This window comes from Polypterus senegalus, chromosome 7, assembly GCF_016835505.1.
Source record: "Polypterus senegalus isolate Bchr_013 chromosome 7, ASM1683550v1, whole genome shotgun sequence".
Classification (NCBI taxonomy): Eukaryota; Metazoa; Chordata; class Cladistia; order Polypteriformes; family Polypteridae; genus Polypterus; species Polypterus senegalus.
In genome coordinates, this window is record NC_053160.1 from 17,819,376 (window position 1) to 17,836,836 (window position 17,461).

At 40.7% G+C, this 17,461-nt stretch overlaps 2 protein-coding genes across 8 annotated transcripts in view; one reads left to right on the forward strand and one right to left on the reverse strand.

Annotated features, from left to right (window-relative positions):
* Nucleotides 1-11,165, forward strand: part of gne (glucosamine (UDP-N-acetyl)-2-epimerase/N-acetylmannosamine kinase) — a 95,148-nt gene extending 83,983 nt beyond the window's left edge. For all 5 annotated transcript variants that reach the window (XM_039758266.1, XM_039758267.1, XM_039758268.1 and 2 more), the window contains one exon: nucleotides 8,410-11,165. In XM_039758266.1, coding sequence (XP_039614200.1) covers nucleotides 8,410-8,645 — 236 coding nt within the window. In that variant the 3' untranslated portion in view covers nucleotides 8,646-11,165. The remainder of the gene's footprint in view (nucleotides 1-8,409) is intronic.
* A 5,017-nt stretch (nucleotides 11,166-16,182) lies between these two features.
* The window catches only part of clta (clathrin, light chain A), a 76,977-nt gene continuing 75,698 nt past the window's right edge, over nucleotides 16,183-17,461 (reverse strand). For all 3 annotated transcript variants that reach the window (XM_039758270.1, XM_039758271.1, XM_039758272.1), the window contains one exon: nucleotides 16,183-16,773. In XM_039758270.1, the coding sequence (XP_039614204.1) occupies nucleotides 16,602-16,773 (172 nt within the window). In that variant the 3' untranslated portion in view covers nucleotides 16,183-16,601. The remainder of the gene's footprint in view (nucleotides 16,774-17,461) is intronic.

Sequence of the window (17,461 nt, forward strand, 5' to 3'; positions counted from 1 at the left end):
ACAATGATTATAATTAATCCATTAAAGTCAAGGGTAAAATGCTCTTCCCGGTGCTCCGTCTCTTTTTTCAATGACCTCTTCCTCTCCTCTCACTCCACTCAGTCATCTCCCACGTATAATCAGCAGGAGCGAGAATCTAGCGACAGCTGCACCTCAATGATTCATGTCCTGGCCACCTTTCTGTTAGGACACACTGAGCTTGACTCGCTCATCCCTTCATGATCCTCATTGGTGTTGGCAGGGCCCCTAGGAATCTCAATTGCTCCTACTTGTCTACAGGGGCAGTCCAGTCTGCCATAGAAGTACGTCTCACATGCTCCTCCATGGGGCTTCCCCGACCATTTCGCTGCCCTCAAACTGCATTGGCTTCCAACTTCATTCTCTTTCTTTCCTGCTTAGTCTCTTATATCCTCCATGGGTGCAGGCAACTTTATTACAACCTGCGTAGTGCATCATGTCCAATTAGCCCAGTCTCCCCACTAAACTCCCAGGGCCTCATGACTGCTTCTACCCATGGAGCCTGTGCAGCACTGTTATTATTTAGAAACTAGCATTCTGCCATGGACCACTAAAACAGTTTACTCCAGAGACAGATGATCAACAGACGGGTACAGTTTTTATCAGAAAAAACAAAACCTGTGGAGAACACCAAGTGTACACAGATCATTAAATAATAGCAGCAAAAGACAAGAGCCAGAGGTGTAAACATGATAAGAAGTCTGTACTAACCTTCAATACAAATAAATGTAATGAAAGTAAAAAAAAAAAACAAACAGTCTTGTCTGGAAAATAAGTACCGACTGTCAGGGGTCTTCAATTACAGTCCTGGAGGGCTGCAGTGGCTGCAGGTTTTTGTTCTAACCTGGTTGCTTAACACTAGAATTACCAGAGCCTACGAAAAAACTCGTAATTCCGTCCCACCTTAAACTGCTTCTTAAATCCCTTCACACCTCTCCGCCAGCGCCCTTTGTCTTCTAAATGTGCTGATAAAGAGCAGCCAGCTATTCCATCCCCCCACCAATTTAGAACGTGCACGAACTTCTCTCAGCTCATGCCTTGATTGAGTATCTGGGAGTGAAGTGGAGTTTTAGAGTGGAAATAATAGATCGTTGTTTGGAACACACGCATTTCATGTGTGTTCCGTTTCTACAGTAATCTGTGTCAACACATTGTTAAAACAGAAACTTTTTTATATTCTAGTAGTAGATGACAAAATGTAGGCATAAACTATATAATGTATGAAGCCTGAAGTCCAAATAGCAAAGAAACATTTTCACAAGAATAACACAATTGCACTTTTATTCAAACATATAACTGCAGAAAGAAAAAGCCGCCTTAACATGCGACATTGACACCAGTTTACTATAACTGACTCTGTGGTTCAATAGATACAGCCCCGCTTGGAATCAAGGGTCACGGGTTCGATCCTGCGCCCTCCCTTTTGAGAAGTAAACTGTTCTTAGTCTTACTGTTTTAGAATAAAACATACATTTGATTTCAGTCTTTAACAGCCGGTGCAATTTATGATCTTTGTAAAGGTTAGCTTTTTTTTTATTCACTTTTCACTCTCTCAGTCGCGTTCAGAATCAATCCATACAACCCCATCTGACACGGCTGTTTTCACTAAAGACGCGCTATAGCTCTGCAGTGTACCACGATGCATACTAACGCCCCCGGTTCTGACACACAAACGCTGGCGAAGCTGCCTTCTTCGTATCTCACCGTCACTTGCTTTTCAGTTTTATTGAGTGTTCCTGCCAGTCCCGCATGTTGCTGTATGCTTTTCTTTTGCACCCAGGACATGCAGAAGAAAGAATGGTAAAGACCAACCGGCGCTATATGCAATCATCAGACACTCCCCATCTGCCCGTGTCGTTCAAACACAGGAACATATATTGGTGTAAAAGTATAACAAAAGTGCACTTTTATTCAAGTGCACTTTTTCCATCGCCTTTTCCTGTAAGAAGCAGTGTACACACTTCTCTCTATGCTGTGGTTTCTATTACACACCTGAAAGAAAGAGACAATACATATGAACATATCCAGCATACAGCAACATGCGGGGACTGGCAGGAACACTCAATAAAACTGAATAAAAAGAAAATCAAGTGACGGTGAGATACGAAGAAGGCAGCTTCGCCAGCGCCTGTGTGTCAGAACCGGTGGGGCGTTAGTATGCATCGTGGTACAGCACAGAGCTATAGCGCGTCTGTATTCTGTTTCTTTTGTACTCCAGAGGAGAGAATAGTAAAGAGCAGTAAGTTCGGCGCTATATGCAATCATCAGACACTCCCATCTGCCCGTTGTTTTGTTATACTTTTCAATACTTTTATACTGCTCAAACGGGCATGCTCAAAAAATACACGTGTAATGCCACGAAAAGTGCACGCAGACACTTCATTTCGCAAACAAAACAAGTGCACTTTTATTCAAAACTACCTGTATAACCGAAGAAAAAAGAAAGCAAGATACAGTAGGCGATTGATACGACATCTTGCATGGTGCAATGCTAAGAAGTGAAGATTTTCATTCCGTGCTATATAAAATCATCACATTCAAATATTAACAGTTCCCACACACCCAAGGACCGTCCTTCCTACATTTACGACACGTGTACTTGTTGCCGTGTACACACCTCTCTGTGCTATGGTTTCTATTACACTGAATGAGCACCTGACACTGTACTTTCTTCCCTGGGGGAAGGTCCCGCATCAGAGAATTTCCAGTTCCTGCATAAATTCACACCCGATCTTGCGCTGTTCGTTTTCAAATAATATTGCATTAGTGCGATTATATTTTCACATATATTGTCTTTCTTTCAGGTGTGTAATAGAAACCACAGCATAGAGAGAAGTGTGTACACTGCTTCTTACAGGAAAAGGCGATGGAAAAAGTGCACTTGAATAAAAGTGCACTTTTGTTATACTTTTACACCAATATATGTTCCTGTGTTTGAGCGACACGGGCAGATGGGGAGTGTCTGATGATTGCATATAGCGCCGAAGTTGGTCTTTACCATTCTTTCTTCTGCATGTCCTGGGTGCAAAAGAAAAGCATACAGCAACATGCGGGGACTGGCAGGAACACTCAATAAAACTGAATAAAAAGAAAAGCAAGTGACGGTGAGATACGAAGAAGGCAGCTTCGCCAGCGTTTGTGTGTCAGAACCGGGGCGTTAGTATGCATCGTGGTACACTGCAGAGCTATAGCGCGTCTTTAGTGAAAACAGCCGTGTCAGATGGGGTTGTATGGATTGATTCTGAACGCGACTGAGAGAATGAAAAGTGAATAAAAAAAAAAGCTAACCTTTACAAAGATCATAAATTGCACGGCTGTTACAGACTGAAATCAAATGTATGTTTTATTCTAAAACAGTAAGACTAAGAACAGTTTACTTCTCAAAAGGGAGGGCGCAGGATCGAACCCGTGACCCTTGATTCCCAAGCGGGGCTGTATCTATTGAACCACGGAGTCAGTTATAGTAAACTGGTGTCAATGTCGCATGTTAAGGCGGCTTTTTCTTTCTGCAGTTATATGTTTGAATAAAAGTGCAATTGTGTTATTCTTGTGAAAATGTTTCTTTGCTATTTGGACTTCAGGCTTCATACATTATATAGTTTATGCCTACATTTTGTCATCTACTACTAGAATATAAAAAACGTTTCTGTTTTAACAATGTGTTGACACAGATTACTGTAGAAACGGAACAGACATGAAATGCGTGTGTTCCAAACAACGATCTATTATTTCCACTCTAAAACTCCACTTCACTCCCAGATACTCAATCAAGGCATGAGCTGAGAGAAGTTCGTGCACGTTCTAAATTGGTGGGGGGATGGAATAGCCGGCTGCTCCGAGCTTCTCTTTATCAGCACATTTAGAGAACAAAGGACGCTGGCGGAGAGGTGTGAAGGGATTTAAGAAGCAGTTTAAGGTGGGACGGAATTACGAGTTTTTTCGTAGGCTCTGGTAATTCTAGTGTTAATTAGAAAGCAATTCTTGCCAATAATTTAATTTCATGGCTTGTTAGTGTTTTAACTCTGCTATGTCAGGTAATTCTTATATCCTGGATTTTCTTTCCCTTTCTAAGGATATCATCCAAATGATTGGAAGGCCAAAATGAATGAGTAATTCTCAGTCCTTCACTTTTTCCTCTTCAATTTCCTTCCAAGTACAGTGGGATGCAAAAGTTTGGGCAACCTTGTCAATAGTCATTATTTTCCTGTATAAATCGTTGGTTGTTACGATAAAAAATGTCAGTTAAATATATCATACAGGAGACACACACAGTGATATTTGAGAAGTGAAATGAAGTTTATTGGATTTACAGAAAGTGTGCAATAATTGTTCAAACAAAATCAGGCAGGTGCATAAATTTGAGCACCGTTGTCATTTTATTGAATTCAAAACTTTTAGAACTAATTATTGGAACTCAAATTGGCTTGGTAAGCTCAGTGACCCCTGACCTACATACACAGGTGAATTCTATAATGAGAAAGAGTATTTAAGGGGGTCAATTGTAAGTTTCCCTCCTCCTTTAATTTTCTCTGACCTATGGCGCATGCAGGAAGGAGACACGCCCACCAACTCCTGGCACCTCCGAGCCACGTTGACTGTTCATAGAGGCATGTTTCTCGCGGAGGTGAATCGGCATATGCAGCGTGGAAAACGGTTTGCGAGGGGTATCTCATGGGATTCTTATAACAATCCTTTACAACTGAGGTTAAAACACAGTGAAGTAAGCAGTCTTTAAAAACCGAGTTTTCGGTTACGATGCACGACCGCGTGCACTATAGCAAACTGTTTTACACGCTACATACAGCAATTCGCATCCGCGACAAACGTGCGTCTTCTTAGATGCTCCTGCAGGAACACGGAAAGTTTACGTGAGTCACAGGTGCATGTGGACTGTGCAAAGACGACAACGACTCAAGTGACGAGCTGGAGGTGGGCACATGAGCGATGGCGGTCTGCCAGTTTTCAGTCACGGACGATTGTGTGTTGGTTCGTTCTGTGCATTGTTACAATGTTGCTTTTCTTGCTGATTTATTACATTACCGATTTTTTCAAATGTTAATTTTCTCCATGTGCTTAAAAATCATTAAAAAATCGGACTGATTATGCGCCGTATGGTACGCCGCGGCTTGGCTAGTTTAATTTAACCCAATAGTGAATGATTACACACAGATGTAAATGGTAACAAGCTAAAAGGAGAAATGCTGGTGTCTTTTGTCATTTGCATCTTATTGCTAAAAACCAAGAATACGGCTGTTTAAGACTAAAATAAGCAATAAGGGTTCAAAGTCTTAATGAGTGAGACAACTAAAGTGAAGCAGAAGTGTTACTTGAGCAATAACTGCTTCTTATTAAGCAATTGGGTTGGAGAAAAAACCTGCTGCCCTCCAGGACCGTGATTGAGGACCCCTGTTGTAGATGGACAGAAATTAGAAACTATTACGACTTCTGAAAATGAAAACTATACTATAATGCAATGCTTCTAATTCTTCACTCTTGATACAGCTGTCAGGTTTTCTAGTAACTTTTACTCAGAACTACAAACTTTATATGACACATAACATAATACACTACTCCACAGCCAACACTGTTTCTTTTGAGAAGGAAGACCACATTTTCTTCAGTATACTTTGTGTTTCTATTTCTTCAATAGTATACACTTATGACACAGGCACAGGTTTTCATTTAAGAATTGTATTTGATATTTCACATGTATTGAGTCTTGTACTCTAGCTTGACAGGCTTCCATCACTCACACAGATAGTGATGACATTTTAGGCTTTACGTTTGACCACAATGTGCTAAAATGTACTACTTCCAATTCAGAACGGTGTGGCCTGTTTTAAAACGTGACCAAATAAAGCACTAAGCTGCCATTATGCTCACAACACGGGATTCCTCAAGAATGTCACTTAAAGCATGCTATTTCCTCTTGACAAGCTGTTGTATAGCTTTTAACCACTAGATGGTGCCACATTCCAAGAGAATTAGTCACAGTAAGCGCATCAGCTGACAGCTTCTCTTAAATGTATTTCATTTGTGACACACAGTTTCCCCAGAAAAAATGGTCCTTTATTTATTTGTGATATGTTGTATCACATATTAAAGATAAGTGGTTTGTGAAAGTATTCCTGTGACAAATACAGTGATGATGGATTTCCTTGTGACTTTCAAAGTTTAAAGATGATACCCTTATGTTCATAGCTCATAACCAACTTCATTCATTCTTTTTGAAATTCACTATTCTGGAGTTTGCTTTTGTATTTTTTTTTTTAACCTTGATGCATACATTTGTGTGAACCCTTTAGAATTTTTTAATTTCTGCATAAATATGACCTAAAACATCATCAGATTTTCACTCAAGTCCTAAAAGTAGATAAAGAGAAACCAGTTAAACAAATGAGACAAAAATATTATACTTGGTCATTTATTTATTGAGGAAAATGATCGAATATTACATATTTGTGAGCGGCAATAGTATGTGAACCTCTAGGATTAGCAGTTAGTTTGAAGGTGAAATTCGAGTCGGGTGTTTTCAATCAATGGGGTGACAATCAGGTGTGAGTGGGCACCCTGTGTTATTTAAAGAACAGGATCTATCAAAGTCTGCTCTTCACAACACGTGTTTGTTGAAGTGTATCATGGCACGAACAAAGGAGATTTCTGAGGACCTCACAAAAAGAGTTGTTAAAGCTCATCAGGCTGGAAAACGTTACAAAACCATCTCTGAAGAGTTTGGACTCCACCAATCCACAGTCAGACAGATTGTGTACAAATGGAGAAAATTCAAGACCAGGAGTGGTCGACCAACAAAGATCACTCCAAGAGCAAGACGTGTAATAGTCGGCGAGGTCACAAAGAACCCCAGGGTAACTTCTAAGCAACTGAAGGCCTCTCTCACATTGGCTAATGTTCATGTTCATAAGTCCACCATCAGGAGAACACTGAACAACAATGGTGTGCATGGTAGGGCTGCAAGGAGAAAGCCACTGCTCTCCAAAAAAACATTGCTGCTCGTCTGCAGTTTGCTAAAGATCACGTGGACAAACCAGAAGGCTGTTGGAGGAATGTTTTGTGGACGGATGAGACCAAAATAGAACTTTTTGGTTTAAATGAAAAGCATTATGTTTCGAGAAAGGAAAACACTGCATTCCAGCATAAGAACCTTATCCCATCTGTGAAACATGGTGGTGGTAGTATCATGGTTTGGGCCTGTTTTGCTGCATCTGTGCCAGGACAGCTTGCCTTCATTGATGGAACAATGAATTCTGAATTATATCAGAGAATTCTAAAGGAAAATGTCAGGACATCTGTCTATGAACTGAATCTCAAGAGAAGGTGGGTCATGCAGCAAGACAACGACCCTAAGCACACAAGTCGTTCTACCAAAGAATGGTTAAAGAAGAATAAAGTTAATGTTTTGGAATGGCCAAGTCAAAGTCCTGACCTTAATGCAATCGAAATATTGTGTAAGGACCAGAAGTGAGCAGTTAATGTGAGGAAACCCATCAAGATCCCAGAGTTGAAGCTGTTCTGTACGGAGGAATGGGCTAAAATTCCTCCAAGCCGGTGTGCAGGAGTGATCAAAAGTTACCGGAAACGTTTAGTTGCAGTTATTGGGGGGTCACACCAGATACTGAAAGCAAAGGTTCACGTACTTTTGCCACTCACAAATATGTAATATTCGATCATTTTCCTTAATAAATAAATGACCAAGTATAAAAATTTTGTCTCATTTGTTTAACTGGTTTCTCTTTATCTACTTTTAGGACTTGAGTGAAAATCTGCTGATGTTTTCGGTCATATTTATGCAGAAATATAGAAAATTCTAAAGGGTTCAAACTGTATTTCTACAATGCAGATACAGCAGAGCTCCTCAAAACTCAGTGTTGCCACAGCTAGAGAAGTGTCAGAAAAGAAATGCTTTAGTTTCTACCTTTTGTAACTGAAAGAATGAGTTTAATTGAAATTCTCAGCTTAAGTGATGTATTTCAATATAAAGCAAACACATCAGCAGTAAAGCTTTCAGTTTAGTCCAAAACTTAAAAGATTTTTTTGCAGCACAGGACACCGATTGAGTGTGGCAGGCAGGAGCCTGGCGGTCAGTGAATCACATGGGACAAAGCGAAGTCTTGGAGTTTTAAGGTTACAGAAAAATGTAACGCAAGTGACCCTGTGTCTGTGTTGGCTGAAGTAGCTGAAATGGTCGAGTGTTGAATAAATGAAAATGTGCTTTCAAATTGTTATTTTAAAGTTGATTTAATAACATGAAGAAAATCAGAAACATGGCAGTTATTTTCTATTATCTTTAATAATGATCACAATATTAGGACTAGTTAATTGTGCTTTAATTCTTCACCATCTGACCATTTGTTTTGCTGTTTTCTCTTTTAGCTGGAGTGGCTCTTGGTGTAGGAATCGTGAACATTCTTCATATGGTGAACCCCTCTTTGGTGATCCTCTCTGGAGTGCTAGCCTCTCATTATGAAGAAAGTGTCAAGCATGTGATCAGCCAGCGGGCCCTGAGCTCCGCACAAGAAGTCACTGTGGCTTCCTCCTTTTTGAAGGAGCCGGCTCTCCTGGGAGCTGCCAGCATGGTGTTGGACTACGCAACGCGGAGGATACACTGAAGGAGGCAACTGACCCTTGGCTGTCAAACCTGAAACTTTTTTTTGTTTTAATTTGAGGTACTAAGGCAGGTACTTAGTAGTTTGTGTTTGTTAAGTCGGTGGGTGGGCTCTTATGAATGTCAACGTTGTTTTCTTAAGACGTTATTTTTTAAAAAGAAAATGGAGAACGCTGTAATGTGCACTGCCCCTAATGTTTGAGACAAAGGCACATCTTATTTTGTTGATTTGTCCCTGGGCTCCACAGTTTTAAGTTTGTAAATTGACAGTTCACCCGTGTTAAGAGAATACATTCTAAGATTTTATTAAAGGGTATTTTTGATACATTTTGGTTTTACCATGTAGATATGACGGCACTTTTTATGTGTTGCCCACCCCCTCATCCCCATTTCATGTCTGGAACACAGTAATGGTGTTTATATAGCAGCACTCGTGTTTAATATTTCGTTGCTTGTGCCTTGCATGCAATGACTGCTTGAAATGTGTGATTCATAAACACCCCCAGGGGCCGAGTATCCTCTCCAGTGATGCTCTGCCAGGCCTCTATTTCAGCTTACTGTGGGGGGCTCGTCCCTTTACATTTTCATTTCAGAATAAATGGAAAGCATGCTCAGTTGGATTTAGACCGAGTGACTGCCTTGGTCATTCATGCATTTTTCCAGGTTTTAACTTTGTTGCCTTAGCAGTATGGTTGGGATCGTTGTCCCGTTGTTGAATGAACTTGGTGGCATTTGCTTGGACTTGAGCAGATGACTTCATTCTGATATGCCATCAGGAGCTCCAAATATATGAAGGTAAGTGTGTACCTGAGGCTGCCATATATACCCGAACACAACATTCCCACCACCATGTTTTAACAGATGAGGTGGTCTTTGGATCTTGGGCAGTTCCTTTTCACGTCCACACTTTCTTCTTTCCATCACTCTAATGACACACGTTCATCTTGGCGTGATCTGTCCACAAGATCTTTTTTTAAGAATTCAGTAGACTTTTTCAAGTAATTCTTCGGCAGCTGTAATTTGGTCATCCTGTTTCTGTAGCTAACTAGGGGCTTTCATCTTTCAGTGTACTGCTTGTGTTTCTGTTTATGAAATCTTCTGTGGATGGTAATCATTGGCGTGTCCACCCCGGCCTCCTGAAAACTGTTTCTGATCTGTCAGACAAACGTTTGGAGATTTTTCTTCATTATGGGTGAGAATTCTTCTGTCATCAGCAGTGGAGGACTTCCTTGGCCCACCAGTGCATTTGCAATTACGAAGCTCACCACTTCACCCTTTCTTTATAATGATGTTTCACACAGTTGACTTCGATCATCCTAAGGTTGGCTGATGTATCTCCGTGTTTTATGCTTGTTTTTCGGCCTCATAATGGCTTCTTTGACCTTCATTGACGCAAGTCTGTCCTTCATGATGAAAAATGACAACAGACGACCCCAAAGGTGATGAAAAACTAGATGGTGGAAGCTCTCTCATACTTGCACCGATGACAGGTGTGTTCAATCTCCCAGACATTATGGCATCCTGAAATGAGGTGGTCCTGTATAGAAAGTGCTGATATTTCTACATGATGAAACCAAAATGTATAAAAGTAACCTGAGACTGTGAAATTCAATCAGTAATGAATTGTTTGATTATAAAATTGAAACTGTGTAGCACAAGGATAAATAAAGGAGAAATGTGTCTTTATCCCAAACATTATGGCGGACACTGTAGAAGAAGATAACATTGACAGAGAGGAAGCCCTTCAGTCCATCAGGTTTGTTTGTTTAGCTAATAGCTGAGATGATCCCAATATCTCATCCAGGTCCACCTTAAAGGTTGTCAGAGTTTCTTCTTCAACTACGTGGCTGGGTAGTTTCTTCCAGACTCTTGCAACTCTTTGTTTAAAGAAGTCCTTTCTGCCATCCTAACAAGAAACCCCATAGCCCTATGCTCTTCTGTGACAACAAGCTAGATGCTGAATGTGTAGAGACACATTTTGAGGTGATGAGGGAGATAACTCAGGTAGTTAGTCAGTAAACGTCACAGCGGGTCTCCACACAGAAACAGAAGAGCGGGTTCCCCGGGTTTCCTCTGTAAAACAGAAGGGGATATGTGGGCTTCGATTTCATGGGATTCGATCAGCTACACCAATTGCTGTTGCAGGGATGTCGGGTAGACTTCATCACACAAAGAAGACCACTTGTGGCCAAATTAGCCGGACTTCTTAGAATCTTTTATTATGCAACATTCGTTTTTATGAAATGCGTAGAAGAAAGTATTAAATAGGGTCACGGGTTCACTCCATCACAAATTGTTTTTTCTGTGTTGCTGATGCATTTGGTTAAGGCTGGTTAATAAAAGAAGGAATCGTGCTAATGTTTTCCTTTTATGGGACCTAAACACTTTTAATTCTTTTTTTATATTGTAGATGTTTTTTAATTAATTTTTTTTTTTTTTTGACCTTACCATGTCTATTTATTGCTTGTAATTGGAAAAAGTGTAAATAAATGATGGAGTACAAGTCTGTCCATTCAAAGTAAAATTGAAAATGTCATGTAGGTGTTAATGTGTTTAAGGAAATCTTTGGTTCTTTTATAGGGTTAGGCGTCATTAGCCGCTTTATAACAGTCTGGCTTAGCCAAAGAGAAGAGTCTTTTTCCAGGGTTTGGCTTTGTTTTGGTCTTAATGTCTCACAACTTCCACCCAAATCTGCAAATGAAGAATGAAGTTCATAAATGTAAAATCAAGCAGATAATGGCAGCACCTCAATTTTTTGGTCTTCATTGTCCAATATTTTCCAGTCATATGCTCACTTTTTTTTCTAAAATACTGTTAAACAAACCACTTTGCGATATGCTTTTGTGAACCGAAGAGGAATACTTTCAGACACAGAGATGAGAATTTGAATGGAAGGCTATCGTCTCACCTCATTCACGTGTTTAGGACGCTGTGAGCATACAACTGGGTCACTTGACGTGAGGCATTTAATGCAAATTGTTTTCATTAACGTTTGATATTATTTGCTGTTACCCTGAATTGCTCGCCGTAGGCACCCAGTTGGTTTGGTGAAGTTTTGTGACCTGTGTTCTCCAGGAAAACATAAGATTTCAAATTTTTATTGGCCCTCAATACAACCCACATGAGGTAAGTAACATACTGTGTAAAAAAATCCTTTTTAGTGTTTCTTTTTAGATCCAACCGACTGAACTGAATCTGGGACATAAGAGCTTGTATAATGCAACAGCATTCTTCATCATGCCATTATTAGATAACTAGCTGTGTAAGCCCGTGCTGTAAAAAGCCCAGGCTCCTAGAAACTATCGAAGTTGTTGGGGGAAAAAAAATTGAAATGCAGAGTTGGCCGTTTCGTTTTGCAGACGTGCTTGTCCCCCTCTTCTCTCTGCGGCTAAGCAAGTTTCTCTCTCGTTTGTCTTTCGTCGGCGGTTTCACTTTGGCGACAGAGTCGCTTTCTTTCAGCTTCATGCTGTAGCCTTGCACTTCATTCTTCTTCCGACTCTTTAACTTGGGGCCGCCTTGCCGGCTCTTTGAGCTTTATGCCGTAGCCTTGCACTTCCGGGCCAGACAGACAGACACACACTTCCACGTGTAGACGTTTATATATAGGATACCTTTCAACATCAGTATTTTTATTGTTGCATTTCAACCTCCTTGGCGTTAACCCTGAGTGTGACTTGGGCTCGGAATTCTGTGCAAGTACGGTTAACTACCAGTTGCACTCGGGGAGACATGTAATCATCCACGTTACATTTTTAAGCCCAATGAACCCCCGGGACAGTATTATGTCGCCTTGTACTGGATGAAATAACGTTAAGCCAATAATATCCAACTTCAGAGCCATACATTAAATGCCTTGAGCATGGGAAAGGTACTACATAAGTAAAATGTATTATTATTATTGGTATTGCATCATCACAGTTCTTGACCGCAGCTTTTTGGCGGAAGTGAGATTAGGGTAACATAAGGTTAGGGGGTTTATGTGATTCATGTAGAACAGACATGAGGTAATAATGTCACTTCCAATGTGAAACTGCTGCTTATTATATTCAGCTGACTTTCGCCAAGAGTATGGAGTAAAGAGTCTGAATACTTGTGTCAATGTGAGATTTCAGTTTTTTTTTATCTTGTTTTCGCTTTGTCAAACTGAGTGCTATTCTTTTTAGGCAGTTGTTGGCCTATAAAGACATACAGTGGTGTGAAAAACTATTTGCCCCCTTCCTGATTTCTTATTCTTTTGCATGTTTGTCACACAAAATGTTTCTGATCATCAAACACATTTAACCATTAGTCAAATATAACAACAAGTAAACACAAAATGCAGTTTTTAAATGATGGTTTTTATTATTTAGGGAGAAAAAAACATCCAAACCTACATGGCCCTGTGTGAAAAAGTAATTGCCCCCTGAACCTAATAACTGGTTGGGCCACCCTTAGCAGCAATAACTGCAATCAAGCGTTTGCGATAAGTTGCAACGAGTCTTTTACAGCGCTCTGGAGGAATTTTGGCCCACTCATCTTTGCAGATTTGTTGTAATTCAGCTTTATTTGAGGGTTTTCTAGCATGAACCGCCTTTTTAAGGTCATGCCATAGCATCTCAATTGGATTCAGGTCAGGACTTTGACTAGGCCACTCCAAAGTCTTCATTTTGTTTTTCTTCAGCCATTCAGAGGTGGATTTGCTGGTGTGTTTTGGGTCATTGTCCTGTTGCAGCACCCAAGATCGCTTCAGCTTGAGTTGACGAACAGATGGCCGGACATTCTCCTTCAGGATTTTTTGGTAGACAGTAGAATTCATGGTTCCATCTATCACAGCAAGCCTTCCAGGTCCTGAAGCAGCAAAACAACCCCAGACCATCACACTACCACCACCATATTTTACTGTTGGTATGATGTTCTTTTCTGAAATGCTGTGTTCCTTTTACGCCAGATGTAACGGGACATTTGCCTTCCAAAAAGTTCAACTTTTGTCTCATCAGTCCACAAGGTATTTTCCCAAAAGTCTTGGCAATCATTGAGATGTTTCTTAGCAAAATTGAGACGAGCCCTAATGTTTTTGCTTAACAGTGGTTTGCGTCTTGGAAATCTGCCATGCAGGCCGTTTTTGCCCAGTCTCTTTCTTATGGCGGAGTCGTGAACACTGACCTTAATTGAGGCAAGTGAGGCCTGCAGTTCTTTAGATGTTGTCCTGGGGTCTTTTGTGACCTCTCGGATGAGTCGTCTCTGCACTCTTGGGGTAATTTTGGTCAGCCGGCCACTCCTGGGAAGGTTCACCACTGTTCCATGTTTTTGCCATTTGTGGATAATGGCTCTCACTGTGGTTCGCTGGAGTCCCAAAGTTTTAGAAATGGCTTTATATCATTTACCAGACAGATAGATCTCAATTACTTCTGTTCTCATTTGTTCCTGAATTTCTTTGGATCTTGGCATGATGTCTAGCTTTTGAGGTGCTTTTGGTCTACTTCTTTGTGTCAGGCAGCTCCTATTGAAGTGATTTCTTGATTGAAACAGGTGTGGCAGTAATCAGGACTGGGGTGGCTACGGAAATTGAACTCAGGTGTGATACACCACAGTTAGGTGATTTTTTAAACAAGGGGGCAATTACTTTTACACACAGGGCCATGTAGGTTTGGATTTTTTTTTTCTCCCTAAATAATAAAAACCATCATTTAAAAACTGCATTTTGTGTTTACTTGTGTTATATTTGACTAATGGTTAAATGTGTTTGATGATCAGAAACATTTTGTGTGACAAACATGCAAAAGAATAAGAAATCAGGAAGGGGGCAAATAGTTTTTCACACCACTGTATAGTTGGGTCTTTACATGGCTGCCGGCTGCATACGATCAGCTGATGCTGTTACGTCACTTTCGTTTTCGATCTCCAGGTCACTTGGATCAAACTCGGACCATGATAAGTCAGTCTGATTCAGCAATAACATGCAAAACGTCTACGGAGTATTCTGCTCTGCGTATTCACTTCACACTCCCACCAGATCCGCCTCTAGCTCTGGTAGCCAGCACCTGCTCTGCTGTGCATTAATACTGGCTAGAGAGAAAAATATTCAGCCCTCAAGGAGTTTAGGACAAGACTACAACAAAGCCAAATGTGCAAAAAAATAAAAAAAGGGCTTTGGGCACCAAATGCACCACTTAGTGCTCTCGGCAGACGTGTATTTTTAGCAGTGAGGTTTCTCTTCCCAATTTTAATGGTGTACCACTGGTTCTTAATAACTGTAGCCTCTAGAGGGGTAGATAAAAAGGTCTGAATGGACCTGACAGAAACGTGATCAATTCAAGGATATTTCAGTAGTATCCCCCTAGGAGAGTACACTTAACCCAGTGCTTCATATACCAATTGAGTGGTCACACGTGGCTACCGGACCCTGTACAGCAGTGGTCTCCAACCTTTTTTGCATCACAGACTAGTTTCATGTAAAATCATTTTCCACGGACTGGCCATTGCACATATGTACTGAAGCAGCTTCTCCTTTAATGCAGGGTGCTTGCTCTCCATGTGGCAAAGCAGTTTTGAAGGCTTCATGGCCTCGTTGGGCAGATCTTAGCACATATTGGCCACATATTATACAGACCGGGCTTGGAGCATGTGAATCACCTTTTGTGATAAACCCGTAATCTTCTTTTGTAGCCAGTCTTAGAATCTTTTGGGGTAGCTTTTGAAGCATCGGGCATCAAAACTGTGACAGAGATAAGTGCGGGAAAGAGGCACAAACGGAAGTGATGCGGAGATCGTTGAATTACGAGTGGTTACAATTATTGGGAGTTCTCAGCAGTTTATTGTACACCACAAACAAATCAATCTGCATGCACATCCAAACCTTACGTAATGCCACCTCTCCTACTTTTCTTAACTACTGTGTCTGTCAAGGTACATAAACAACAGAACATAGTTACTGTTCTACATCCTCCCTCTTTAGCTTTCTTCCTTATTTCAAAATACATGAACAAGTTTGCTTAAATATTTTTTTTTCCAAACGCAGTCAAGAATTAAACATTATATCAACAGGGCCCATCGTACTGAGAAGTTTATATGCTCGTGTGCTGGTGTCTTTGCCTGAATGTGCAGTTGCTATGAAAATATATTCTTGTTCAAACACACGCCAATTCTCCACGACATTGCCATCAAACACCGGCGGTTCTGGTCTATGATGTCGATGTATATTCAATTACCTTCACTCGTTGCATTTTGGTGAGACTTTGCTACAGACGACTTCTCCACTATGGTGAATGACGAGTGGTCACAGTTATTGAAAGCCACCAAACGTTTATTGTACACCACGTTAATCTGCATCCAGCCCTGTAAGCAGGTCCTCCAACTTACAGGGAAAGCTTCGGGGCTGGTGGCAGGATTGGCACTCCAGAGTTCCAGTGTGGTGTTGAGGTGTCACCCACCGCAGCCCCCAACCCAAAAAACAAATCGATCAGCACGCACATCCAAACCCGACAACTTCCTTACCAGCAGTGGCTGTCAATGTACATAATAATCTGGTCGTTTTTCAAAATAAAACACCCTGCAGACTCTGGTAGTCAATAAAATGGAAATTAAAAGTTTTTATTTTTTTCTATGTGGCCCGTTACCTGTCCGTGGCCCAGTGGTTTGGGACCACTTCTATACATGACTCTCGTTAAAACGTTAAAGGAAAAACTTCACAGTTAGAATGCAGGCGTGTAGGCAGTCATTCTTCATTTTATTTCAAGTGATATACTTTTTATATTTCAAGTTTTAAAAATTAAAGAAAATGCATAGAATTTCACACTATCAATTACAATTTCACAAACACCAGTCAGCTAAACATGAAATGCACAATATGGTTTGGTCCAAATTAACAAAGGGAGATATATATTTTTTTTAAACATTACTATAAGGGAATTTTCTTCATCCACAAGGTTCTCTGAGTTTTAAAGTATTGCGACGTAGGGTTGGTTTCTCGTGCGTTATCTTCTCAGTGGACCAGAGGAGACTGCTTGAGTGAAATAAGGACCGAACGCATGCGAGACACATCTTTGGCCTGCTTGCTAGACTTGGGGTTGAAGTCACAAAGTCGGGCAACGCGTTCCCACTCAGTGCCCGGGTTAGTTTCATCAACATCCGCTGCAAGTGCTTCCTCTGCTGCCCTGAAATGTAACAGAGGGGGTTCAGCATCTCATTTTAGGTAAAATACCTCTGGAAATGGCGACTTTCCCCTTAGGATACACCAGAAAATCCTCATCACACAATAACCCAACATTCGGCTCCCATAACCCTACTGTCATGAATCTTATAAGTCTAGATTATGAAAGTAGAAACACTTTTTTATTTCTAGTTTCCTAAAGGGAAAGAGTAAAAAAAAAAAATTAAAAGGTGGCAAAAATACAGGATACATATTAAAAAAAAGAAAACCACTCGACAAAATGGATATGCACAACACTTTAAAATATACAATTCTTAGGCCTACTTTCAAGATACGTCAATTCTACCCTCCCATCCCGTCATGTCTGTGATTTTATTCCCTAACTTGATTGTTTTAGTGATCTTTGCAGATCCGTCATCAATTCGTGAATGCACTGGCTTTTTGGTCACAAATGCGCTGAAGCAATAAAACGCCACAGCACATCTCTCAAACATCTGCATTTACAGAAGCAGGGAATAAAATGCTACGGGTATCCACAGTAATTCTACATTTCATGGCACAAGGCAACAAACCTTTTTTCCCAGTTTGTTTCTTTCTCAGAGCAGATGTGTTGAACCTGATGTTTGAACTGTTCGTGAACGGTGATTAAGAATCGGGACATCGTGTTAACGCACCCATTTGATCAGAGCGGT